The sequence below is a fragment of the Cyclopterus lumpus genome, chromosome 8 (assembly GCF_009769545.1).
Source record: "Cyclopterus lumpus isolate fCycLum1 chromosome 8, fCycLum1.pri, whole genome shotgun sequence".
Taxonomy (NCBI): Eukaryota; Metazoa; Chordata; class Actinopteri; order Perciformes; family Cyclopteridae; genus Cyclopterus; species Cyclopterus lumpus.
The window spans coordinates 13,176,226-13,202,175 of record NC_046973.1 but is presented as its reverse complement, the minus strand read 5'-3'; the positions used below and the strand labels follow the sequence as shown (position 1 = coordinate 13,202,175).

Sequence of the window (25,950 nt, the reverse complement as noted above, 5' to 3'; positions counted from 1 at the left end):
AAATATACCGTTTATGTATGGAAGGCGGGAGAAGAATGTGGTATTTAAAGAGGTTTCAAAAACCTTTCTACCTCTTTTTGTTTGTGATTGGAAAAAAAGGATTAAAAAAAACTTTTTTTTTTTCTAAATAAAAGAAATTCTGTATTTCATAATGGCCACCAGCTAATCGTGAACATCTAGTTGAAATGGTTTCTGCCAAGCCAACGCGAGATGAGAGGTAGAGGCGTTGTTACTGAAGTTGTCTTCACTCGGGATGGATCAGAGCGAACAGTTTGGGAAATGAGCCGCCTGAGAAACAGAAGCCACTGTGGTCTGATGTTATTACAAATATTAAAGAGGACAATCCGTTAAAAAAAACATTACGGTCAATAGGTCAATGCCGTTTTTTAAGCCAATCTTTCTCAAGTCATTTCTCATGTTTCCCATGAGTTCATTGTGAAGTTTGGTAACTTCAAGAGCGCTAAATATATCCGCTGTGTCAGTGCACATGAGATACATCAGTACCTAACAGACAAACTGCCTGCCTGAAGTACTTCTTCTCTCACACACACACACACACACACACACACACACACACACACACACACACACACACACACACACACACACACACACACACACACACACACACACACACACACACACACACACACACACACACACACACACACACACACACACACACACACACACACACACACACACACACACACACACACACACACACACACACACACACACACACACACACACACACACACACACACACACACACACACACACACACGGTAATAATACATGTTACACATGTTGGACATTTTATTTTAAAGAGAAAGTAAATGGCATTGAAATTGTTTTACTGAATGAATACTTGATTTCAGGCACACCTGTTTCTTAAACGCCACAAGCTTTAAAAAGGGTTGAGATATTATTAGCATCAGAAAGTGACGGTTGAAACACTTAAAATGATCTCCTCACTGGTAAAAAATAAAATAAGTATTTCACACAGCAGCAGCTGTGTCTGTCAAGTGTATGTCCATACAGTTATCATTCAACATAAAACATCTGCGCCTTATTAAATCAATCTACCGAACTGACAAAATGTTATGGAAAAAAAACACAAAACGATAATGAAAAAGTCACTTGTACTTCCTTCCTCGACATGGAATAATAATGTATCACCTGATCTCTGTCAAAATACGTCCTGAATCATCAAATCTGTATCACTTTCATGCGGTTGCTGTCATCCAATACTGTACCTAGTCAGTATCAATTTAGTCAATTTAACTTGTTTTTATGGAACATCCAATAAAAACAAACATGATGCAACGACTGAAACGGGTCCCCCCGGCTCTTGGGAGCGCATACCCCACCGGTTGAACCTGATGAAGAATGAAAAGTACGATACTAACAAAAAGGTACAGGTTGGAGGTACTTTACTTGAGTATTTTCTGCTACTGTGTACTTCCGCTTAACTACATTTCAGAGGAAGATATTGTACTTTTTACTCAACAGCAATTATCTGAGAGCTATCGTTACCGGTTACTTTTTAGATTCGTATTTTCTTTTCACGAGCGACAACATCAAAGCCTGCTTACATTTCGATCAATCATTTATGACAATACAATATCATATAATATAAGTTAACGTTCAGCTGGATGAAGAATACTTTTACTTTCCTTAAGTATATTTGCGAATAGTATGTTTTTAATGCAGGACTGTGTAGGAGTGTTTTCACATTGTATTGTATTGTATTTTCATCTTTAAAGAAACTATTGATTCAGGCTGTGGTCCATGAGATCAGGTGATGGGTAGAAGTAACCCTGGAACTGGACCCTAAGGATCAGACTGGGACTCTTTCTAGCTTGTGAACTTCTAGCTCAATTCGTCAAATTAAATGACAATAAAAAAAGAAATTCTTCTTTTGGTTGGAGGTCTGTAAGAACCTTTCCCTTCATTTAGATTGCTCCTTATAGTCGTTTCACCTCCTTGTCCCCTCTCTCAAGCTTTTCTGTTTTCTAGCCATGGCACGGGACACGGACGTCAAATTGTTGTGAATTGTGTCGTTTCATGTGCCGACACTTTGATTGAGGTTTTAATTTCTTTCCACCATTTGTCAGGGAGATTTATCTTTCCTTCTCTTCTTCTTATTGTGGTCCTAATAACTTCCTTCCTCTGTGATAAGCTTTGCTCACTTCTTCCTTAAAATAAAAAATAAAAAACTCACTTATATAAACTTTTATATTCTCAGAGAGAGAGAGCAGACACTTGAAGAATCTCGCATCCTCACTTTAATCCCTCCGACAGACACAGCTCATAAAGATTTACAAAATGGTCTGTATGTTAAAGCCTGTGCGTTAATGCCCAATAACCCAAATAAATGTCTTTGTTAGTGCACATTAAAGCAGAAAGGCTTTTGAAGAACGCAAATCATAACACTGTGTGCATGTTGCGACAGATCCCCCGTCCGTCCGACATAAACGGGGCTCCTTGCGTCTTCAGTGTGCCTCGTCTTCCTCTGCTTGAGTGGGCCTAACGCCGACGCTGTGGTCGAAATAAAAGGTGTTAACGAAGGAGCAGCCGCCCTCTCAAACTAGACCGAGATCTCCCTCTCCAATAGCGCTAATCAAATTCACTTTTGTCAGTCGGAACAATGCTTTCACAAAACGGGTGTTGCTGTTGACATTACAGAATCTAGATACGGAGTTCTTAGTGGTTTCTTCACTCAGCTGAGATGCCGTGCGTGGTCACGTTCAGAGGAGCTTCTTGGACTGAGGCTGGGTCGAGCCTTTGGAGGAGGAGGACGAGGTTTTGGCGTCAGCGGCGAGGAGGGTCAGTATGTCTTGGAGAGCTTTGCTTATCTGAGCTCCAAACCTGTGGGAGTCCTAAAAATGCAGGAAATATCGTATTAAAACGAGGGTTGGGAAAGGGGGAGGAACGCCCAAACATTGTGGGACGAAACCACGTAGAGAGAAGGAGGGGGAGACGCCGGGGACTGAGGGAAGGCAGTTCAGTTATATAAGTTTTAGAGCCGTACCAAGACTGGGCTTGTGAGGCCGTTACTGACACAGATGTGAAATTTTGTTTCAAATATAAATAATGTATCTGCAGAAAGTTTTTTTTTTAAATTGTTTGGTTTGACTGCATCATATCAAAGTTATTACAAAATGAAAAAAGGGATACTCTGTGTTTATTGGCTCCAAATAGGAATGAAAAGGAGGTATGGAACTGTGTTGGTCGTCCCACCAGCAGTATCACATAACGGACACCTGGCGTCTGCGCTCCAACCTAAACGCTTGCGGTCATCACGGTGTAAAAATAAACTCGACAAACTATTTTAAGACCCGCAGTTTTTTTCCCATGATCTCATACCTAGTTTGTCATTGTTGTGCGAAGATTTCTTTGAACTTATCGACGGCTATATTTACACACAGATGTCTATCTGCAATGAGCTCATTTTGGCCCGGTTGATTCAGCCACTCGATTTTACAGGAAAATTGAGATTGTGAAAAGGGAACTGAAAACAGACAGCGAAGCACTGCATCATTTCTTCTGCTTGGTCATGTGCTCTGTGGTTTAAGAATGAATGAATGCTGACGCAACACCTCCACACAGCTGGAAAGCCTAGCAGCCCTGTCTTGTTTCCAATTAATAATAAACAGATAATAATCTGTGAAAGATCTTTGACATTTGTGAGAGATTGCACACAGCAGGTGTTTTTGGATGTCTGGAGACGTCCCAGCTGAATTGGATATTGTCGACACTGATGTTAGGCTTTTTTTTCCAAAAAGTTGTAGAAATAACGGAATAGCAAACTTTATCCCTGTGTGATTAAAAGTTAAGAAAATATACAAAAAGGAAATTAACACCAGATTCAAACCCTGATGAACGCATCAGAGGGTGTACTTACAGTCTCGCCGCAGGAGTGTTTGGACGACACGTGGAAGTTGATCATGTCCTCACCCACGATGATATACGAAACCCCATAACCATCATCAGCAACCTGACACGTCCACGGAGATATAGTGAGATAAGCGTACCGGCCACTGTACAAATACACCATTGTGTGTGTGTGCGGTCAGATTGTGACAATGCGATGTACAGGAAAGTGTGTGTCACTCACAGGTCCGAACCCACCACCCAGCGATATGAAGTCGGGGTGGTTCTTCAGGTCGAACAGCTCCATCTGTTGAACTGGGGTCTGACTGGTGGAGAGACGCCAGGGCTCCGACAAGACCTGGAACAGGGAAAACAAAAAAAAGACCAAAAAAAGGGTCAGTTAATTTCTACCACAGATCATATTCTGTGTAAGTCAATTGAACTGAAAAGACTAAAATAGAGATGTAACATTGTAGCATACCTCTTTGAGGAAGGGCGACTCTACTCCCAGGTATTTGGACACCACGTACAGACAGAAGAGATGTCGGTCAATTCCGTCTCCAGTCATGGCCAATCGATAGAGGTTCTGATGCCTCTCGGAGGCCAGTTTGAAGAGACGCCTGCATTGGTCCTCTGCCTGTCAAACCAAGTCACATATTTTACTGACATCCCAAAAGTCCACACCAAAACGAACCAATGAGAGGATGACACATCACTTCAACACCGCAACTGATCCGGTTTGCGTTATGACCGGCGAAACTGAAATTGACCAAACTTTGTAAACGAAATGTGGAAATGCTGTTTGATCATTGGTCAAACAGTGGCCTTGACGTGTGACGTGCGTCGAACAGCTGTAGAATGTGACTCCATTAAGGGACTGGCTAGTAAGTATTCATGCTACACCGGTTAACAATGTACAGAAAACAAGTCGATAAAAGTTGCCACTTATCTTGTGATAACAATGTGCTTGTCCCAGCTGTTAATGCAGCATTAAGAGTGTTCAGCTTGCTGGTGAATTCCACCATGCTTTCCTGCTACACCGGTTACAGAGTTCAAGGCATTCAGAGCAACCCAAACAAACCGCACCAAAGGGTAACCCTCCAGGGTCCCGGTTCAACCCGACTAAACATGGCAGGTGTGAACGTGACCTGAAATGGTCTGTATTTTTTACTCTGACAATATGTGACAGACAATGGGGTCAGCATGTGAGCTTTCAATTTGTATTTGACTTGAAAGAGAGTATAACGTTAGACTTAATGTACCTCTCCACTTTCGAGGGCTCTGACGAAGGCACAGCTCTCGTTGGAGCAGGATCGCACCGTCTCCGTCCGGCCTTCCCTGAACAGACGAGTCATCGACGCCTCGTAAGTCAGACAGAAACCACCGCGATCCTGGGGAAGAGGAGGAGAAGATGCAAACTGTTAAAACACATTGGAAGACTGTTAATAAAGAAGTTAATAAAAACACAATAATACAAGTATAAATGTGCTATCATTTTAATACATACTGCTTGACATAATGTCATTTAGGGTTTTTGTTATCGAGCTTTGGATAGAAAAAAAAAAGAGAGCTTTTTCCAATTGGATTTCACACAGATGGAGCTTTCATAGCAGAACTCAATCTAGCACCGGACAGGGAACCGATATTCAACAACCACATACAAAACAAAACAAAACATACAATATTCATCACCTCTACTCTACAAAGTGTGTGCGCCTCACCCTGAAGTATGCCAGCTGTAAGCCAATCTGTATGAATGCGTCGGGGCTGACGCGCAGCTTCTTGATGCGTCCCTTTCCGAACTCTCTGAAAGGAAACACGTGGCAGTCCACGTCATCCGCCAGCGCCTGGGCAACGGCTAGGGAGCTGCACGCCTGCGCCTGAACCTGACAGATGGGGGAAGAGTTAGACTCAGGGCATGGAACCAAGGTGATCGTTTGAACTTTCACTTCAATTGCATGTTATTTTTCGGCACAAAACTGAAGTCGTCACGGTGTCGGCGCATTGCGCCGGCAGGCAGTGGAAGGCAACGATGGTGGAAATCTACGAGAGCGTGTTAAGTGACTTTTAAGCAGAGCACGAGACCACTCGCCTTCTCTGTAGTTTCTATTTTCCAAATTAGGAAGTTTCATCTTCTTTTTGGTCAACAATTACAGAAGGATAAGGATTGCCTGAGGCAAGCAAAATACCACTTTGGACGAGTAAATCTAGCCACTCAGTTGCACGATCGGGAATTATAATATTTTGTTTTTGGTGAGAAACTTAAGTGCAGTTTTCACAGCTATAAAAAGTTCAATCAAAGCAAGTATTTCAATAAGAATACAATCATTTTTGACGGTTTACACTGACTTTCGGACGGTGGTCTGGTGCCTTGGTATACCAGCTTCTATGAAAAATGATCATGGCTCATAGACTATGATGATGATTGATGATGAGGGCAAAAAAATTAAACATGATAATGAACTTTGGTCTTTTTAAAAACGTACCAGACAACCTAATACATACACAATAGACAACTTTAACCATCACTAACCTAAGGACACGGTGCAATCTCTATATATTACGGCATGGAAGAGCACAGTAATATTCACTCTCTCTGGTGGGGTATATTTCAAAGTCAAAAGCATCGTTCTGGTGCACTTTGATAGAAAAATGAAGATGCTGGATCTCGTTAAAAAACACACCCGCCGTGTAAGACTTTGAAAACCTCTGCCACAAAGTATCTGATGTCTGCTTTTATGGCAGGTCGTCAAAACCCGCTCCAATAACCGTCTACTTGAACTCTGTGTGTTTAGTGTCATGTCTAGTAAACTCAAACGCTACTTGCAGCATTATTTGTCATCAATCAAGGGGCACACCTGTAGTCCACTCGGACACCGGGTGGGACAAACACACAGTCATACATTATATATTGAATTTGCTGACGCATGTCTCGATCACAAAAGGTTTCTCTTGGCCATTTCCTTTTACTTCGTCAGTGGAGGTTTTAAATATGAATGCAGCCGTATGCCCGGGCTGCCGGTCGCCTTTTCCCTCAGCAGAGTGAAGACTGAAAATATCTCACACCGCTGCTGCCCTGACAACCAATGGTGCTTTTGCCTTCGGAAACCACCTCGCATTTGGCACCATGACAGAGTGATGTTTGTTCTCTTAAATTAGATCATTGATAAACATTTACACAAGAGATTAGACAATACTCTCACTGAGCTGCAGACAAGTAGGGCAGTGTAAAAATAAAATAAACAAAAAGCTTTCCAATTATCCTCAAAAATTAAAACATGCTTTGCAGACTAAACAAGGAAATATTTATGTCCTTCTTCTAAACACACACATGAGGATGTAGATCATTCAACAATGGTTAGCCAGTAAAATCCTCCCAGCGCGGTGAAAAGTAGATGGATTTTCCAAGTTAACAGTTACAGGTTTATCATTTACGACTCTGTTAAATAAAGAAGAATTAGACAAAGTGGCACCCATTAGAGACGCACACAACTAGGGCTGCAACTAACGATTATTTTAATAATTGATTAATCTGTCGATTATTTGTTCGATAAAAAAACAAAAAAGCATTAATTTTCAACCCTTTAAATCAACAGAACTGTGCCAGAAAATGCACAGGTGACAGGTACCGTGAATTCAGGACTATAGAGCGCACCTATCTATAGGCCGCACCTGCTAATTAAAAAAAAAGAAAAGAAATTGTTCCTAAATAAGACGCACTTGTCTATAAACCGCAGGAAAAGGGGGCGTGGCTTGTCTCGGTAAAAACAGTTATTTCCGCCGTTCACCACGGAAAAAATAACCACTAGTTCTGCTTTATACTTGTTGTGGACATCCCATAAACGTTGGAACATCTAACACCCTTGTGTTTGTGTTCATAACATCACCCGTAGGCTCACACAGCTTGGGGTATTTCACCGACTCCGTCTCGATAACTTCCGCTTCCAGCGCTGCCGGAGCAGCAGCAGCAGCATGCAGGCAGGCAGGAAGGGGGCGTGGCTTGTCCCCGTAAAAACAGCCGTTCACCACCGGGGAAGTAACCGTTAGTTCTCGCACAACGTTACGGGTCTCTCCGATGGTCTTTGCTCTACCGGCTTTTTTTTTGTTGCTCTGCTCCCAACTCAACTTTTTCTTCTTTTTTTTATACTCAAACATCTCCGCGTTTTAAATACAACGAATCGATAATGCAATTCGTTGCCAACTATCTTAATAATCGATTTTAATTGATTTTATCGATTCGTTGTTGCAGCCCTACACACAACACAACATTGTTGTGGCATCCCTCCGCTGGCTTCCCGCCCCTTTCAGGATGGATCTTAAAGTTTCTACTGCTTGGTTTTAAAACGGGCTGATGCCATCTTATGTGGCAGACCTCCAGCATCATCATACTCCAGTTAGGAGGACGACCGACTGGATGCTCTTAAGAGACTCAGACCCACCTTATTTCGTTGACATTAAGTGACCGGGTCATGACTTTTGGAAAGAGACGCAGCTGTTTCACGAGAGGAAAGGTTTTCCAGCCCAAATGAGCGGGTCAAAATTAAAGTAATTAATGTGCCGTGATTTACCAGATGCATCACAGTTCCAACACAACCTCCACGTCGCCACTGAAGCTTTGGATTCCAAAGCTAGTTACTATTTTGCTGACTGCGGCGGTTCCCATAAAGAAATCAGAGATGAGGAAAAGATCAACGCTTTTAATCCCATTTACAACATGGGTAGTGGTGCACTTGTGGCCAAAGTGAGTATTACAACAATAGTTAAAAAAAAAAAAACATTTATGCTGGTAAAAAAAAAAAAAATAGAAAAGCTTTTTCACAGATTAAAAAAAGATACAAAATTAAGGAATTTAGCAACGTTATCCTGGCAAAAAAATCACTGCTGACCATTTCTATGCTAGCAGCTTATTTTATAACACTACTACGGTGTCCGCGAATGGCCACGCGATATTTGTGGTAGACGGGAGTCCAATAATTGCAAAATGAAAAAACTGAACGTAAACAGGAATGTAGTAAAATTAAGCTTACAATACCACTGTTTATAACTACAACCTCAGAGTCGCTAGCACGGCTGTAGACTTAGTATTAATAGAATTCATTAAACAGTTATGTGTCATGTCCAGGAAACTGTCATGTTAAGTTAGTCAGTCTTGTGTCCATGTTGTCTCGTGATTTCCTGTTTTTATTTTGAAAGTCAACTCTCCTCTTGTTTCAGGCAACTTGTTCCTTCCCCTGTGTGTTTCTCCTCTAGTCTGATTGTCTGCCTCGCTCCTGATTGTTTCCACCTGTGCCCTCACCCTGTGTATATATTGTCTGCGTCTCCCTTTGTCCTGTGTCAGTTCGTCTTGTCTTTTGTGCCAGAGAACCAGCCATTTTCATGGAATTCACCAGTCACGATTTTATGTTACTTTGTTCATGTAGATGTTCTGTTTGTTTGTTTCCAGTTAATTAAAACTGAGATTGTTGTTGTTACTTTGCTTTTAGTTGTGCATTTGGGTTCTAGTCTTTGTTCGGTCATGACAGTTATGCTCACTTTTTGTCTAGTATCAGTGAGATTTCGTGAGGCGATATTGAACTCCATTTGTGTTTCATTTTCGCATTTGTGAGCTTAATGGAGCCACGATTCATATTTTGAGATGGCCCTATGCTTTTCCTACTGACAGCAGCGACTGTGAGTAAGTTGTCTGTTATTTCAGTGCTGGTCAGCGGAATAAGCAGGAATATAAATCTATTAGACGCATACATTCATAATTTACTTTGTATATGAACATACAATGTTAAAGCCCCCATTTTGGACGGTTTAACCAAATACAGTAATATATTGTACTAAATTAATGATAATTGGTGTTACTTCCAACCACTGATTATGCCAGCATCTCCACGGTGGTGCCAGGTTGCCCTTGTTTGTGTTAGCTAACCCAATTTAACAGAAAACTAGGTTTAATGGCACTCCTCACGATTGCAGTAGTCAATTCATTCCTTAAAACTAGCATGGCGGTTAGCACCACCTACGTCGGAGGCGAGAGCCTTGACAGACGGCGATCCTGCGTGCAGTCCTCAAGCGGATCGCAACAAACGTGTGCAGTCCTGCATGTTCTCTGGATTTGAGTGTGATTGTACTGGCAGGCACAAGTAAAAGACTGGACGGATTCAGGCATGTTCTGAACTATGCACAATATGTGTTGCCATGGCACACACAGGGGCGGGCAGTCTGTCTGGACACCAGTGTTGGGGCAGAAATGCTTCAGACATATCTCCCAGGGTGTGTACGTACCTCTGAGGGGATGTCCCAGGCGAGCCTCTGGGGGGAAGGTAGCGAGCGGTCCACGTCGCCTTTGCAATGCCCGTCCTCAGTGTAGCCCAGCTGGAAGGCATCGGTGGCCAGGGTGTACTGGAGAGGGGAAGAGACATTGCCAATGTTAACACATGTAACATACTTACACAAAAGACAACTGAAATGACCCTCCCCATTCAGTTACTAGAGGAACTTTCATTTAGTGTTGGTTTTGTTTGCCTCAGTGGAATAAAAACAGTTGTGTTTCTAAGCACCAGATTCCCTTTTAGAAACCCTCTAATGTTCCAGCAGCAGGGTCTGACAGTCATGCCCATGTGCAGTCCTGGTTCTGGTTCTCCTGTAATTTCACACACACACCTCCCAAAGGTGAGCCACCGTCGGTGCATCCGCCCAGGAGTGCTCTGCATTCAGGCCGCTCTTCCCGTTCTTGTAGATGACAATGGAGAAGGACTTATCAAACCACCTGAGGGACGACAGCAGAGACATGGAGATAGGGAGGAAACGGGAGGAAATACTATCTCGGGTTCTGAGTTTCAGAAATGTGTAAAAATGTGCTTCCTATATGCAGAGTAGATTGATGAGGCCTTGCACAGGTTGGCGTCAATGATTTTTAACATGGACTCTGATTTAACCCTCAGAAACCAAAGCAGTTTCACATTTTACTCACTGTGGCCTCGTTTTTGAATAATGTTGAATTTCTTTGACAAAAACTTTAAAACAAGGGAATTCTATTCAACAATCTTCCCCTAGTGCTCACAAATGTTACCAATATTGGGGAAGGGAGGCAAAGTAGGCTCCACTATAGTGGAAAAGGCTTTGTGTCATTACTTTTGGGATGATTCTGACCACGTGGTTATTTTTGCCACAATTTTGCACCCTTATGTGTTGTCTTTCGACTTGTTTCATGGGCTCTTAAGATTGAGAAAAAAATCAACAGTTTGTAGGTACAAGATTTGAGAATGTGCGCCGCCAACAGTTTACCAAATATCCTTTCTCAAATGTGCCTCATTTCAAAAGTGATCCAACTCAATATTTTTAGCGTGTTTCACAGTGTTGGAGGCTGCCAGAGCTTGATCAGGGGTTATTTGGGGGATTCGAAGGCAGAGAAAATGACTATTATAGATAACGTATCTGTGGTTGCGTTCTCAACGCCCGTCTAATTTATTTCTTGTGTGTCCTCACTCACCTATCGTAACATTTCCCGTGCAGCAGGGACTTGGCATAGCGGTCCAAGTTTCCCGCCGGGTCCTCCCCACTCATGCCTTGCTCTTCATCGTCCAATGTCACGAAGAAGGCCGCCCTCTCGATGGAATCTAGTGATCGCTTATTGATGCCGGAGCTAAAGTGTTGCTCCCTTGTGTGGAACCAAGGAACCCTGAGGAGGAGGAGGAGGAGGAGAATGAATAGGAAGATATACACATTTAATTTGACCCCCCTTTAAAAAAAAAAACAACAGCTTGCGTCTCTCTAAAAGAGTTGGCAATGATGCATTTCCCGGAACAAGATAAATTCCATATATAATAGCAATCCCACTGAAATGGGATGCTCAGTTGGCAACTCCGACTATCTGCGTCACAGATCAGATGAATATAGATCATCCCATCACTCATGAGGACACGCTGAACTTCAAACCAGCAGGATGGGATCCGGCACCAATTGAAGGCAGAAAGGAAAAACAAACCCTTACAATTACAACAGTGAGGAATAAAAACCCACCCACGTAAGGCAGAACTAGCTGTAGACATGGGTTTGCAACGTCGCTTTAATGCGAATGCTGAAAAACGGAGTGCCGGCTGAACGAGGTCTGCTACATGCCGACATGTCACAGAGGAGGCCAAATAGACTTGAGAGTGCTTTCCTGTGTTTATCCGAACTTCCTGGAGGTCTACTGAAACAGTAAATTACCGGAGAACTATGTTGTCCTTTGGCCTTCTGTTCTCAAGGCTAGATCAAATGTATATACATTACCATGGATTGGAACATCAACTGTGTGCAACAAACTGCAAAAGCGCTCCAAAGACATTGGACTGGAGAGGTGCGTGTGCTCTGGGGGCCACAGTGTGATCAGACACACTTGGGTCTATAATACTAGAAGCTATTGACAAGATCCTATTTGCTTTGGCCAATTCTGTGGCACTGCAGAGCCCCAGAAGTCACTCTGCTGTCCTCAGAGGACAAAAAAAAACTGCCATAACATTGTAATTAACATTATTATACAGTTTAGTTTTTTGTGCAGTGAGATAAAAAAAAAAAAACTGCTCCCAATTGTAACAAAAATGTCCCCCTTCTAAAACTGCGATAAATTTGCTACGTATTATTTATATTATATTTCTACGTTAAGATAGTTTATTTAAATCAGTTTAGAACGCTAAATATTCATTACTTTTCAGAATTTTAACCATTTGAATGCGGTATCTGGACTAAACGCTGGGGGGAATTATTTATCAATCTGGTGAATAAAATGGCCAATAAAAAATGTTGAGAGCTGGGCTGTTGATTGAAAGTCTGATATATACCATAATAGAATATTATGATATGCTTTAATGGCTGTCAGAACAGAAACAGTGATTTAAATGGGTTTTAATGGGGACATTTTTGTCCATAAGATTGTCTGTATTATGTAAGAATATATATATATATATATATATATATATATATATATATATATATATATATATATATATATATATATATATATATATATAAAAATACATTTAAAAAAAGCTTGATGCCAAATCCATTAACACAGACAAAAAAATATATATATATTTATATATATATATAGAAAATAAACCAGTTTTCATCTGTGATTTCATAAATACCAGAGCAGTAAACAACCCAGGAGTAAGCCATGCATTTAGCCATTGCAACTGAGTTATGAAGGTATTATGAAGGTAAGTTCTACAGGAAGAGACACAAAGCACGACTACATGCAAGATCAACAAATACATTCCAGTATATACCACGGCATTTATTCTTTATGTTTCTACCTTTCTCCGGCAGTGAGCGCTCCCAATTTCTCCTCTCCGGGTTGCGGGGGGGAGAGGTCGTCCAGGATCCTCTGGATCTGGTGCTCGATCTCCCTGGGAGACAGCAGCCGGCCCGCTGTGTACACCCACAGGCGGAAAAAACGGCCCTTGTGGTACACTGCCACAAACTCGCTGTCCTGCCAGTGCTGGAGCACATCTGTGGAGGAAAGGTGGGGTTATCCCTCTAACTCATCATATCATCATCATCAGCTCGAACAGTAATATCATTTAATGCAGCTTGTTGCGAGATGAGATTTCAGCAGGATCACATTGAATAAACGTGAAGATGTGGGAATCATCTGTAGCATTAAAGTGTGTGCAGCTGTCCGGGTGTGTGTGTTACCAGTCTCGACTCCTGGTGTGCGTGTTGTGTTGAACATCCTCTCACACTGAGCGGCACACAGAGGGATGACCGTTCCTGGAACACGACTCTGACACATAGAGAAACCCACATCTATTGTTATTGTTTATTTCATGCATGATGGCAGGCCACATGTTCAGAATACAAATTGTTTTGTTTTTTAAGATTGTTATTATAAGTTGTCTGACAACAATATGGACCGGACACCACATAGAAGTAAAACGAGATGTGATGCGAGACTTGATTAGACAGGAAAATAGGAAAAGTCAGGATCAAACAAAAGGTAAAAATGTATTGTTGTATTTGTCTGTAGGATCCTTTCCATAATGTTGTCAGTCACCAACAATAACAATCTGAGCCCGTCAGCAGCAAAAACAAGGAAGGAATACATTGCAGCCCCTTAAGCAGCTGCAGCGTTCTTGCTCAATATTGGATAAATAAAAGAATAGCTAAATTAATAAATAAATATATAAACCAAATGTTGCATGCTTGGTGAAAATAGACATCTGATGTGTCATATTTGTGTATTAAAAAAAATGTCTCTACTGGCAACAGTGTTATGTGACAAACAGCATCCGATTTACACAATAGTTACATGATGTTGCCTAGTGCCATACAGTGGATACAGGAAGTGGTCGGACGGTCGCAGACATTCTCCGCCGCTTGAGCCAGCGTCCAGCCAATACCCCCAAAAGTGCAAGGAGCTGCTTTGCAACTTTAATGCATTTCTTTATGCTCAACAGTGGGAAGTTGTGCAGCAACATAAGATCATACATATGGCAATATTTTCTCTTTGCTCTGTGAAAGTGTGTGTGTGTGTGTGTGAAGGGACAGATTATTATGAAACTGCCCTCCCCACACATTGTGTCTACAATATTCCTTGCTCTGAACTTTTAACTATTGCCTCAAGACAAAGTTAGGTCCACCCACTTAAAGTCAGCACTTATCGTGCCACATCCCACATGTCTCCTTATGAACTTCTTGTGTTTACCACATATATCAAGAGTGATTACTAAGATAATAGAGGCGTTAAGGCTACATTGGTTTATTCCAGACTCCTTGCAAACATGTCATCCACCACATGAAACAAAGACACACACACACACACACAACGCAGCCGTACCGGTTTGAGTTCCTCCCGGTTGACCTTGCGGCGATAAAGAAGCAGGGCAGTGATGGTGTTGCCCGCCCTGGCCGCCTGTATTGGGGTTGGGGTCACATACAGGAAGTCCTGGAGAGCACACACACAGGACGTTAGAATTAAAATAAAAACAAAAGAGATTTACACTGTTGGAGAAATGAAGGAAGGGTGATTTTCTCAAAGCTGTAATATTTCGGAAAAGGCAGCTGGTTACCATGCCGTAGTAGTTGCTGTTGACCATTATGGGACCGCGGCCCCTCAAGTAGATGTATTCCTCCCACCAGTCGCTCACCTGGAACCACAGGAAATTAAAAGTTTTTCATAAAAACAGGACGAAAACCAAAATAATCACTCCCTTTATACTTTGTGTTAAACATAGAAATTATAAAAGCTTTCCAGAACGCTCTGTTGAATATCAGTCACCAGCAGAGCAGACAAGATGGCCATTTCTTTTTATGGGAAAAGGCTAAAAGTCATTGGTTTTATTTGGTAAATACTTTGAGTGTTTGTCTCAAAAGGCTTTGAACTCACCATTGCCAATGTAGAAAAGAGTAGAAGAGAATGGAGACATTTGCTGCAGTGTTTATTAATATTTCCCTGTTCCCTCTATGTCAATATTCCCAAATTGTGAAGCACTTTGTGGATCATTATCATCGTTATCTTTTTAGTGATGTTGCATTCAGTTTGGTATAGTCATGAATTTCATAGCGTGCAAGTTGAAAAAGAGGAAGGAAACAATTAGATGCAGGAATGAGCTAAACATTTCAATATGCTCAATGTTTACACTAATGCAGGCATTCGAACCTGAGGAGGAGCCTCTAGCCTTAAAGACGTTGCAGTAAAGAGAAGCTGACAGTACAAAGCCCTGTGTATTTAAATCCCTGTTTTTGTGCACATGTTAAAATAATTAAATAGCTTTTCTTAATTCAAAGGGTTATGTGAAGTACGTATCCAGTCAAAAACAAGTCTGGTGACTTTGGAGAGAGCTTCGATAACAAATTCAGTAAAGCAGTGAACACGTTTTCACCGTCCAAACGTTGTTTTTTGTTTTGCAGTTGGAGTTTGCGCTAGAATACCTCAAGAGAGACTTCAGTTTATTATCTGATATCACTGAACAAGTACGGCAACTAGTGGCGCAATCTTAAAGTTCACGGTTTGGATCGAATCAGCGCAGAAGAAAAAAGGGAGCACATATAACGTCTTAGAGATCCCCGCCCATGTGTTTTTTGCCTCCGACACTAATTGCAGATCATTGATGATCCATACTGGCAGATAGACGGGCGACTGTGGCTCTGTGGAGAGCAGGGTCGTCCTTCAATCAGAGGATCGGCAGTTCGATCCCCGATAGCCCATGTTGATGTGTCCTTGGGCAAAACACTTAACCCCACATTGCTCCTTTGTTTGAATGTTGTATACATGTTAGCTACTGCTGATGGGCAGGTGGGACCTTAGCTACGGCCATCAGTGTTAAAGCGTTTTGAGTGTTCTACAAGTACAGGTCCATTTATCCATTTAGATACAGACCCCTTTGTTGATTGATTATAGCAGCTGGTCTACAAGGATCCAAACTTTTTCTGCCACTGTCCCAAAAATAATAATCAACCCCTGTGTCTGTAAACCATCCAAAATTCTAAATGTTATCCTTTAGTTAAAGTCATTCATGGGTTTTTTTCATTCATCACACAATTCAAATGAATAGAAAATGAAAGATTGTATTTTCTTTGATTTAAAACAAATCTTGCCATTAGTAGTTTTAATGATTTATTATAAGCTGCTTATGGCTTAGTGTAAACAGGTCATAGTTCATCTCTAATATCTATTTTTGTTGCTGTGAAAACAACTGGATTTATTCAAGTCTCTCACCAAAACTATATTTTACGTGATTAATGTTATGATTTACCTGCCCTAATAATAATTTTCACCGAACAGAGCCTGAACACATCATTGTGTTCGTCGTCCATTAGCAACGATATTATCAGAAACAATGCCGATGTCCTAATCGCATATTGTACAAATAAATAAAATCAGTAAAACTTTATTTCACAATGTGAAGGTTCAGACTGAATTAAATCTGTGGAGACGAACCGTGAGCGGGGATCCTCAGAAAAAATTTGATGAACAACGTTAAATGAAAACGTGATATTTTGCAGGATTGCTCTGGTATCGATCGACTTATTGATCATTCGACTTATCGTTACACTCACATAGTTGGTGGCCCACAGCGCTTTGAGTTTCAGGTAGCGTTGCAGGCGGTTTCCCAGGTTGGACTCAAACCGGTCGGCCAGTTCAGTCATGCGTTTAAACTCTGGATCGGTCAACAGAGGGCGCGCCGATTTCAGATACTGAGAGAGAGAGAGAGAGAGAGAGAGAGAGAGAGAGAGAGAGAGAGAGAGAGAGAGAGAGAGAGAAAAAGAGTCTAAATTTGGTTCTGTGTTTCTTTTTTCTTTATTACACACACACACACACACACACACACACACAGAGATACTGTTTCCTGTGTGTGTGTCTACAGGTGTGTTCACTCACCCGGCTCACTGTGTCTTTGATGGGAGGAACTGGCAAATGAGGCAGCGAGGTTTGATAGCTGTACAGCAGAGGCTTTCTGCTCGAAAGCAACCTCAGCAGAGTCTGTGAGAGACAGGAGGGTTGTGAGGATTCAAGAGACACTTCAACATCTGACAGACATTAGCAAAAACAAACATCAGCCCCACCAATGTTAGCTTTGGGCAAATAGAAACTCTGATAGGATTGTTTCACCCAGCAATAAGTTAATTATTCTTTATCTGACTAACCTCCTCACAGTCAGCTTTAGACTGGTAAGTTCAAAGGTCTTGCTGTTCTTTTCTTTAAAGCATTTTAGATCAATTACTTTGAATGTGGCCTTTACATGCTGTAAGTTTAGTTAAGTTTAAACTTAAAGGATTTAAATTTAAAGGATTAAAAGGATTATCTCATCTTAACATGACTCAAACTGAAATGTGGTTCACTTTATTGCTTTGAAACAGGTCTGAAGTATTTAGGTTGAAAGGTTTTTTAATACATGGCATCCTAGAGTACAGAAGGTAGTGAGCATATGCTTTATTGGTGTTACGATTAAGATGGACTTCTTGAACAATGTTCTCCCCTGTAAAAGGGTCATTAGGAAAGTTTGAGTGAGGTAAATATGGGGAGGAAGTTTTAAATTCCCAACACAATTCCAAAATATTTTACTGGGATTTTTAAGTAAGAATATAAGATGATTATATGTCATATATATATATATATATATATATATATATATATATATATATATATATATATATATATGTAAAGCATCCTGCTCATGCCATTACAACAACCACTATAGATCTGTGTGATAACCAAGAAGAGGCGTGGCTTACCACCCAGACTTTGGTGGTGTTGGAAACCCGGCCGTGCTGCTCGAACATCCACTGGTGGTAGGAGAGGAGCAGTTTGAGGCAGAACCTGAGCGCCAAGATGAGGGAGAGCCACAGCAGGGTGCTGAAGACCAGCGCCGACAGCATGGTCTGACCCTGGGTGCTGAGCGAGACGTGGAGGCTGGAACAGGAGCAGAGAACAAGTACTGGCTATGTGGTCTGCATTTATTTTAAATATTACCTGGAGCTGAAAGAGCAAAACAAGCACCAAACACAAAAAAAACATGTCAGTTTCTTATTAGAAGAACAAAAACCCAAGAATAAAAACGTATGTCATACGTTTTAGTAATTCACGATACAGTATAAATATATATTATGTGCCTACTGTAAAACAGATTTTAAATACCACGGACAGTAATGTGATCTGTCCAAACCTGTGCACTATTACTGCAGATTATTCACCCTGCAGGCAGCGATGAGATCTAGACCAATTATAGATGTGTGGACAGGAGTCAATGCTAATTCATTCAAGTTATTAAGTCTTTCACGAGCAAAAAAAAGAAAGAAAAAGAAATATGGATGAGTTCTATTTCAATGAGCACACCCCTCATGTCACATCTCTCGTGCATGTGAGGAAACACAAGGAAAGACTTTGCTGCAACAGCAACATCTGCTGGCTCGTCAAGGAAGATCATTTTATTCACATAAAGTAGGAAAAAGAAAACACAACATGAGTGGAATAATATCTGGTATAAGGGAAAAAAAATATTTAGAATGTAATAAACCCACGGGTTTCTCATTAAAGTTAGGGATCCATCAATATCTGGCCATTACTGGTTCAAACATCAGAGACAATGGATCCATACAATTAAATGCTATGTTTATAAACTGTATATATTATATAGTAGAATCTAATGTAAGTGTAGCCAAAACAGAGCTTCTTGCCAACGGACAGAAAAACAAGCCCTGAATCACAGCACACAAAACATCAGATATAAAATAAAAACTCTAAAAACAACATCTTCTTTGACAGTGATAAACGGTGTGTATTCGAAAACAAAATAACATATTGATTTAGAAATATCGCCGAGTTCGGCATTTAAACTGGAGCTGTTAAAAGCCACATAGTGTGTTGTTTATGCGCCTCTTCCCTGTGTGTGTGTGTCGATGGTGTTGTAGGTACCTGTAGCACACAATTAGTGGGTAGTCTAGTGGAGAAGTAGGGGAGAGTTCAAGTGCAGGTACCACACCCTCTCTGCAACAGAGTGTTTCATGCGTGTCTGAGTTTGTTTGGACCAGCCGATGCCGGGCCTTCCTGCTGCTAGAATCTGACAGAGTGGAATTTTGAAAGTGGAGCTGTTGCTTTCATCACTTTTAAAACGGAGCCCAACCAATACTGGATTTCTGAGGCATTTACTTAGACTACGGTCCCAGCAGCGATGTGCTGATAGCTATGGAAAATGAGCGTGCGATGCGATAGAGGGAACGTTCGAGCGTTACTTCTATTTCTGCATCCGTCATGCAGAATGTGAACGTCCGAGATGCCGATGTAAAAAAACTGTTTTGAGAATGTAAACTTCGCAAAATGCATGTGTACAATGTATGAGAACCTAAAAGTCGTAATTTCTATCTATACACAGACAACTACGTTTACTTTTAAATCAACCTTTAAAAGCTACCATGTGGCAATGCCGAGATGCTGCCGTGGATATTTGAAATTCCAGCTGATTGTGAATGGCTCTCATAGACCCGCGTGCAATATGAGAGAATGACATTAAATTCATCGTCAAAAGAGAAAAGATCAGCCGTCTCCTCCATCTTAAAAGAAAGTATATGTTGGGTAACTTGAATGAATTCAGAGTAAATGTATTACCTACAGTAGATGTCAGATGGCACGCCCCCAGTTTAGAGAAAAAACACAATATCAGTTTATGTGTATGCTATATTTAGAATATTTTCAAGATATTCTAAAAATAGCGAACACTTACGATATTGATTTTATGAGGTGGCTAAAATACCACGATTAAGTACCTCATACAGCCCAGATTAGAACAAAACAAAACTATCCCTTTAAAAAGGCAGAGGTCCCAGTGTCCATGCGTACCTTAGTGGCAGGTGTTGCTGGATCATCTTGATGAGCCCCATGCTGGGATCCGAGCGCATGTACATGGTGGCCAGGATTGCTATGACGACAAAGAGCCAGGAGGAAGGGCTGGCAGGGTACACTCCCTTGATCACGCTGTTCTGTTACCACAGAAGAAGAAACAAAAAGGCACTCTTTAACACCGCTGAGCACAGAGGTTAGAAACAACTCAAGGATTATCCGGTTAAGACTAAGCAAACTTTACATTTCCTCTCGTGTAGCTTTAAAAGTTTTTTCCCCAAAATGTATGACGACGGCACATATTTAATTCATCAAACCCAAGCTGTTTGAACGGCCGTGCCATTTCATCGAATACAGTGTGTGTACATTCCCCTGAAAGGTAACAAAGCCACGTTTAGCATCTTTGTAAACAAAATCTTGCCGAGAGAAAATTCATTTTTGTGGGTTGACACAATGTCTGGCCTCACAACATTCACTAGCGAGCACAGACAGGATTAAAAAGAGAGAAAACTTGTTTTTAAACACAGCGACACACAACCGCACGCGCACTCATTAACAGCCACATCTCTGCCACCCCAGGAGGGGCAGAACTTCATGTCATTGCATGTTAGGAAGGGCGCTTTCCTCCTAACCTGCACTGATGGGAATTTACAGCCTGTAATGAGGCCTTCTGCTTTTGGACACAAATTGCATAAAACGCAAAGTGTCCTATGTTGTACAGACTGTAACATCCTCTGTGACAATTTGAGGATTTTTGACAACGTAAATAAAACTGAATTGAGGCTTTCAAAAGATTTCAAATGGTAAGGGTCTTAAAGTACTCTCCAAATGTTTAAATAAATACATTTATGATAGCTTAAATCTTCTGTTTACAAACACTATTGTGTCTGAGCCTAAATACCTAAAAATAGAACAATGTGTTTTTGTATCCAGCATCCCATGACGACAAAAAAGACGGCTTGTCCCATCATGTCTGGGCACCATGACTACGTCTATAACCCACACCTCCCCTCGCTGTACTGACTGGCTCAGCTCAAACATCAAATCAAATTAACGATATTAAAAAAATAAAATAACTAAAATTGGACTAGGGTTGTCACAATACCAAAATTATAACTTCGATACGATACCTGCCATAAATATCACGATACCCGATACTTACGATACGATACCAGAATTCGATACGATACCACAAATATGATACGATACTGGTATATTTATCTATAATAGTAATAAATAAAACATCTGTATGGTTCCCTTTTTACCAGCTTGTTCCTGCCCAGCTTTTTGAACACTTAACAAATGGCATTTATATTAGTATTAGCCTACAGCAAGATATTAATGAAAACTACATGGTGCCATCATAGCATTGATTATACACGGCTATGTAGGCCTTTTGTTTGTATCTGACCAGATGACTACATAGTTCCTTCCATAAGTATGAGCAATTGTAGAGTTCATATTTTATCTTTATTCATGGAATAATTATTTTTCCTTGACTAAAAATTTAAAAAAATATTAGATATTCTTAAAGAATTAGCTCAAGATCCACCCTTAGGCTCCACCAGCCTAATTAAGCAAATTGAAGTTGAACATTTTTAATTGAGAGAGAGAGAGAGCCCTGTCAAGTGGACTGCTAATGTTAGTTACTGTGGTTAGAAACCTAACCAACAGTTGGGCGCAGGAAACCATCCTAGATGAAAAGTTTGGGGTGTCTGTCTGAAAGGTGCTTTGCCATGTTTGACGTGTTGCTCCTTGTTCTGAGTGGCTTTGAAACACTGTCTGCAATGTAGCCAAAGTACTTCTAGATTTCACTTCTGGCATCTTTTTTTACAAAAAGCCAAGGACGGTCGGCAAATGCTCCGGCACTTGACGCCATGTTGTCTCCCTGTGAGTGAGCGCTGGGCAGCCCCGCCCCCTTGCAGTCAACGCGCTGGGCAGCATGATAGGGAGCGGAGCAGTGAGTGCGCTATTTTAATAAAGTATCGATACTAAAAATATGCAAAACGGTATCGGTTTGAACGTACGGGTACCTTTTTAGTATCGGTACACCGTGCAACCGTAGATGCAAGGTTTGACAAAATGAAGATAAATTTATCAAATACAAGCACACACACACACACAGATAAGCTCGGAGAGTGGGTGTGGCTTATCTCCGTGGCTTTACTCCGTGGAAACAGTTATAATTTGACCACTATTTCTCCTTTATACTTGTTGTGGACATCCCACAAACGTCAGAACATCAAACCCTCGTGTTTGGGTTCATAACATCACCCATAGGCACACACAGCTCTATGAATTTCCCCGACTAGACACACACACACACACACGCACACGCCATCCTCCTCCTCCTCACCCTCAGACGGCTGAATCGTTTCTTCCAGGATCGCACTCCGGACAGGTAGATCTGGTTCAGGGCCTGATAGGACAGCTGCAGGTCGATCCCCTCTGGCGTTATGGTGAACTGGAACGCCACCGCCTGGTGGGCCTCCGCCATCGCTATGGAAACACGAGATGTAACAAAACCGTAAACGCTAATATCACTTCTTGTATTAAAAAGGTTACTGTGAGGACCTTTTGTTTCCGGTTATGAAACGGTCTCAATTTAATGCCAACACCTCTATATGACCCTCATATGTACAGTAAAAATTTGAGGTTTTCTAAAAAAGGGACTTTGGTGTTCGGAGACACAAAATGAAAGTTCCTTGTAGTAACTTTAAGTAGTGATGAATCATTTGCAGACGGTCAATTTTTTTCTGGGACTGTGGCATTGACTTGACTATAAACAGGATTTAATAAGCGCTTTATAACCGGTCCATAAGAGCTGGTCTCTCCTGTACGACACACGTGAGTAATTTAACGCATCAGTGGAATGTTGTTGTGCCACTCAATCCGGCTGCAGCACCGAGAACACACAGTCGAAGCTGCTCACATTTTGGTGTGTTGTACAGCAGGTTTAAATGTAAATGATGTACAACTTCAACCATATGTTTTTTGGGGGGTAATTTGAAACCTACTGATAAGACACACATACACAAAAATATTTAGGGTGTAGCCGTGAAATATCAGGTGTGTCCAGATATCGCTGCTTCAGTTCCTGCACTTTTACTGTGCAAGTGAAGCAGACTCTGACATTAGGATTAGGGAAGTGACGACACTGTGCTTAGTCAAGCTAATGGGAAGTCATTCCTCTTTGTGGCTTTGTGGGCTAATTTAGCATATCAAATAAAGCATATTTAAACTGTTCTACTAAGGAAACGCAGGGCTACATGCAGTCAGAATAGAGCAACGTATAAGCGCCGCACTATGTCAGTGTAATATACGTCCAGCTCATCAGATTGTGATTACATGAGCAAACATTTCGCTACAAAAGGGAAACATTAAAAACATTTCAAAGGCCATTGAAGCCTTTGCTAGCTTTGTTTAAGTGTTCTACTGAGCCAGCTTGCACGATACAAGGACACGGAAAAGGGAATCTATCTATACACAGACAACTACATTTACTTTTAAATCAACCTTTAAAAGGTGTGGCAATGCCGAGATGCTGCTGTGGATATTTGAAATTCCAGCTGATTGTTAATGGCTCTCATAGACCCGGGTGCAATATAAGAGAATGACATCAAATTCATCGTCAAAAAAAGAAAAGATCAGGCGTCTGTTGGGTAACTTGAATGAGGTACTTATTCAGAGTAAATGTATTACCTACAGTAGATGTCAGTCGGCACGCCCCCAGTTTAGAGAAAAAAAACAGTATCAGTTTATGTGTATGCTATATTTAGAAATTTTTCATTCGTCGAATAGGATCTGAAGTCGGTATCTATTCTCTATTCAGAGCGGCCAGACTCCTGTTAGTGTGTATTGTGCCAATGTTTGACTTTGGTGTTTTCAGGGTTAGTTTGGATTCACCAAAGTCAATGAAATGTAATGCCCCTTTACACTACACACAGAACATGAATATACAAATTAGAATTGTATTAAATATATATATATATATATATATATATATATAAATAAATATAACTGTGTGTATATATATATATATATATATATATATATATATATATATATATATATATATGTATATTGCCTTATTTGTTGGTCTTGTGTAATGCTGTGCACCGCTGTTGCAGAGCATACGGTGGGTGATGACAGCAATTATGCAGTTACATTTAAGCATTCTCATACAAATAAGGTTAACATATATTCTCTCTTAAGGGTGTGTGTGTTTGTGTGTGTGTGTGTGTGTGTGTGTGCGTATTCAGCAGACCTCTGTCATCTCTTCCCCCGCCTTCTCGCTCTCTTTAGAGCAGGGCAACATGATTGCTGCATATTTCGCACTTCCCACAGCTATTTCTCACAACAGTTGTGTGACTGTGTGTTAATGAATGAAAGAGAGAAAGACTATTCTTTATTTCCTTTGTGGGTTTTTTGTGCCCTAAGCTTTGGCAACACATATGTATTTATTTATCATGCCAATTAACCAAATTGAAGTTGAACATTGTTAATTGAGAGAGAGAGAGCCCTGTCAAGTGGACTGCTAATGTTAGTTACTGTGGTTAGAAACCTAACCAACAGTTGGGCGCAGGAAACCATCCTAGATGATTCCAGTCCGGACCCTAAAGGCCAAAACGTTACCTTTATGTGGACCACACAAAAAGATTTTTGAAACCCCTAAACTATACTTCTAACCTCAACTTGTACATTAAGGAAGCGAAGAAATAAACCCAATGGCATTACTTTTCCAGAAATTCCCGAAAAACCCAGAATGCCATTTAACAACTATACTTTCAAGGTATTTCCAAAATCTTTAGAGACGTTTTTAACATTATAATACATGTTGGTGCATGCTGCACACATTGAGTGTCACAAAAAGGTCACGAGAAAAGAATAACTGCATGTGTCAAAACAAAAGCGAAAATAATTCAGTTCTACTGGATGTTAAAGAAAAGAGTCCCTCGGCTGTTCTGCAGCGCAGGTAAAGTGGAGGAAGACAGAGAAGACCAACAGGTCTTACCTGCGGGAGCGGAAAAGCCTGTATATTTAAGCATGCATCAATCAATTAACACAGGCACGAGGGTGGTAACGCGCGCACGCAACGCTACAGTGAAATATTCACTATCAACGACAGCTTGACGACAACTTCGGCCCCTTTAAAGATTCTTGTTTGTTTAAGTAGGTCTGTTTTTGAGTAATTTGTTTGACCCTTATTAACCCTAGATAACGATACAAGAGCCCTAACCTCTGGCTAGCACCATGTGTACGCCAGTAGCTCGGACTGGTATGATGGTGGCGCAGTCTGAACCAGTTTCCTTTATGGAAACATTCTGTACGACGCGGCCACGCAGCTCTCCATCACCACATCGGCATGCTGCCCGTGTATGGGCGGAAAGAAACTCCAACAGATACTTTAAATGTATTTCTTTGTTTAAATAACAGACAGAAACTCTACACACGTGCAAATACTTCTGTAAACGCACAGAGTAGTGGTGTACACTGGTTTTTTTGTTTTTTTTAAAGCGCACAATGGTCCATTCAGGCACGGCAACATCTCCCACACCGCGCGAGGCACAAAAAACTCGAAGGGAGCAACAGGAATACATAAAAAATGAGAAGAAATGGGCGTGCCGGATCGGAAAAGACGATTAAATACGATTGAAATGTACCTGAAGTGTCCTTTCGAAGAGTTTAGTCGCCGAGGAGGTTGAATCAGTACCGCTCCCTTCTTCTCGAGCCGAGCGTACCAGTGAAAGCTAGCTCCTCTCTCA

At 41.2% G+C, this 25,950-nt stretch overlaps 1 protein-coding gene across 1 annotated transcript; it reads right to left on the bottom strand.

The window, feature by feature from the left end:
* Positions 1–797: 797 nt before the first annotated feature.
* cpt1cb (carnitine palmitoyltransferase 1Cb) lies at positions 798–25,950 on the bottom strand. The gene is made up of 19 exons (XM_034538499.1): positions 25,849–25,950; positions 22,542–22,684; positions 20,186–20,325; positions 18,085–18,262; positions 17,231–17,332; positions 16,909–17,046; positions 14,919–14,996; positions 14,687–14,794; positions 13,546–13,633; positions 13,164–13,359; positions 11,360–11,548; positions 10,531–10,636; positions 10,153–10,269; positions 5,601–5,765; positions 5,142–5,270; positions 4,361–4,516; positions 4,124–4,237; positions 3,911–4,003; positions 798–2,885 (listed from the first exon to the last, which is right to left on the bottom strand). Exons 2-19 carry the CDS (start codon positions 22,680–22,682, stop codon positions 2,754–2,756), a joined length of 2,370 nt encoding a protein of 789 aa, XP_034394390.1. The 5' UTR covers positions 22,683–22,684; positions 25,849–25,950; the 3' UTR covers positions 798–2,753.

Bases quoted from the DNA above. Each gene is read 5' to 3' on its own strand.
- cpt1cb (XM_034538499.1), bottom strand. From the start codon at position 22,682: ATGGCGGAGGCCCACCAGGCGGTGGCGTTCCAGTTCACCATAACGCCA. The intron at 20,326-22,541 runs GTGAGGAGGAGG...CTGTGGTAACAG, and splicing joins AACGATTCAGCCGTCTGAGG to AACAGCGTGATCAAGGGAGT. The intron at 13,634-14,686 runs GTACGGCTGCGT...TCTATGTGTCAG, and splicing joins ACCGGGAGGAACTCAAACCG to AGTCGTGTTCCAGGAACGGT.